Below are 2,500 nucleotides of genomic sequence, written 5' to 3'. Positions count from 1 at the left end.
AAATTGAAGTTTTCTTTCTTCAGTCATTTGCTTTTCCAATTGTCATTTTCACATTCCGACATTTAAAGTAGAATGTTATTAGGATGCCATCCAAAATAAGATATTTAATTCATATGTGAAGGTATTCTAATGCATCTCCAGGCCTGTGTGATAGCGCTAGTATCCCGATGCTACAACTCTGTGAGGGGACCAGTACAGAATGGCTTGTGGACCTTGTTCTGAAAGCCAAAGGATCATATTGTGATCGTTTTCAAAGGCAGAACAAGGTTCACAGTCTTGTTCTGGGTTGGGATCGGCACCTTCCCTTGTTGTAAGCATCAAAATGGATTGACTGATTCTGACTCATGACCTTTTTTTGCTCCTGAACAGGACCTCTACTATACCCGTAAGAATTTCAAAAGGCCAGAACTTCAGGTGTCTCCTCATCGTACATTTGAGGAGGAGGTGTCCATCCTGGATCAGATGTACCCAGGTATGAGGGAATGCCCTTTGGAAACAAACTAGATATTTGTGGTTTAAGAAAAGAAAATGGTAGATTTTTTTTACATGCATTTCCCAAAGTCTTAAAAATTACCGTAGTTATTATGCTTTTTCATAAATAGCATTCACTATTAATCTATATGACACAAAGGGACAATATTAATTTCAATTCCTTGTTGCAGGGGGTCGAGCTTACTGCATGGGTAGTGTCAACCGCCCTGACTGCTGGTACTTGTACACTGTGTCACCAGGACGTTCTCGCTATCATCCTAATGCTGCTCGTCAGAATCTTCCTCATAATAGGTCTGTAGAAGGCTTTTTGACACAGATTTCCATGTCTAGAAAGTCCGAAGCTGTTTGACTTCTGTTATAACTAGAGGAGATTCATGTATGGATGTAAGACTTACTCAGACTAAATCAACACTCTTTTTATGTAAAGATGAATGAGTTTGAGATGCGAGGTCGACCTTTACCACGAGCACATACATTAAGCTAATCAGTATAATTGTATGTAAGTGGTAGTGATAGAGGTGATTCTCCTATTTCATTATATATTAGCTGCAGATCATATGTTTACTTACTTATCTTCCACATGTTCACTATAGGCTGGGGAAAGCACACCGTGAACCGGATCAGACACTAGAGGTGCTGATGATGAACTTGGACCCGGAAAAAATGAAATGGTTCTATAAAGAAGTTTGTCCTACGGCAGCTGAGGCCACAAAGGTAAAACTTAGGACCCATATATCTACAGTATGATACTCGTTCTAATGTACTATAGCAATTAAAACTAAAGACATGGACTGACTTCTAAATATGCAGCTGTTATATCTATTCAGATTTTTCAAGCAAGCTTCAAATAGGCAAAGAAGTTTACCCAAAGATATCATTGTGATAGTGTGAAGGTTGTCCTATTTTGGTAATGGCAGTTTTGCTGAGCTCTTTACAAAGAGTAATAGTTAAACCCATTTGTCACCCTCTTGGAAATAACCAGTGTTAGTGTCTGTATCACGCAGACTGGAAACTGTTGTATGCATGCAATTGTACTAAAGTCAGTCCTGGGTATTTAGGCAAATATTACCTTATACTATTTAATTATAAAAAGTAAAAGTAAATTAAGCATACTTGTATGAAATGCCATTCTTTCAAAAAGTTTTTTTTTCAGAAACAATTATTGATTTTAACTTCCTTATCTCACACAGTTGAGTTTTCACTCTCAAAACATCTTGCAACGTAGCAATATCTCCTGAATTTTTTGTAGAGTTCTGTGATACATGCAATATTGTCGTGTACCTTTAAAAGTAAGTTTCTTTTCAGAAATCGGGCATTGATCGTCTCATCCCAGATGTTATGATTGATGACTTTCAATTTGATCCATGTGGATATTCCATGAATGGACTGATGCGCAGTGTGCCGGTGGGTCCTACCATTCAGTGTCATTATCATTGAGTCAAGTGATTTATATGATCATCATATGTAGTCTAAATTATAGGTGTGATGGTTATATTAATTTTGGAAGAATATTCCTAGTGCAAAATTGGTAGACAGTTTTGCATAGAAAAAATTATTTTGTAAAATTCTTGACAGTATGGTAATATAAGACTACAATAAATGAGTGTTGTCTGCCTTAACTTCTAAAGATTATAAAAAACATAAAAGAATTTGTTAAACGTTACTCACTCTGCTTGAGTAGTTTTAACCCTAACTTAATGATTACATTTTTCCTTTGTATTCTCCCACTCACAGGGTGGATACATGACTATCCACATTACACCTGAGCCTGAGTTCTCATATGTGTCCTTTGAGACCAACATCCCACAGAAGTCATACAAGGATCTCATTTCTCGTGTTGTATCTACATTTGGACCCCAGCAATTTGTCCTCACATTTTTCAAGAGTCTTGTAAGTAAAGGCTGTTTATATAGTTAACTGTGATTGTGTTTGTATTGTTAGTTATTGCTATTTTTCTTCCGTTTTTTGTTGTTGCTTTTGTCTTGATGAATTTTTTAAAAATGTATAT

At 36.3% G+C, this 2,500-nt stretch overlaps 1 protein-coding gene across 1 annotated transcript in view; it reads left to right on the top strand.

Annotated features, from left to right (window-relative positions):
• LOC125038884 (S-adenosylmethionine decarboxylase proenzyme-like) overlaps window positions 1-2,500 on the top strand; it is a 31,855-nt gene that overhangs the window by 27,570 nt on the left and 1,785 nt on the right. The window contains exons 4-8 of the mRNA XM_047632515.1: window positions 370-472; window positions 663-783; window positions 1,086-1,206; window positions 1,798-1,896; window positions 2,227-2,382. Coding sequence (XP_047488471.1) covers window positions 370-472; window positions 663-783; window positions 1,086-1,206; window positions 1,798-1,896; window positions 2,227-2,382 — 600 coding nt within the window. The remainder of the gene's footprint in view (window positions 1-369; window positions 473-662; window positions 784-1,085; window positions 1,207-1,797; window positions 1,897-2,226; window positions 2,383-2,500) is intronic.

This window comes from Penaeus chinensis, chromosome 26 (assembly GCF_019202785.1).
Source record: "Penaeus chinensis breed Huanghai No. 1 chromosome 26, ASM1920278v2, whole genome shotgun sequence".
NCBI lineage: Eukaryota > Metazoa > Arthropoda > Malacostraca > Decapoda > Penaeidae > Penaeus > Penaeus chinensis.
This window is presented reverse-complemented; position numbering and strand designations above follow the sequence as displayed.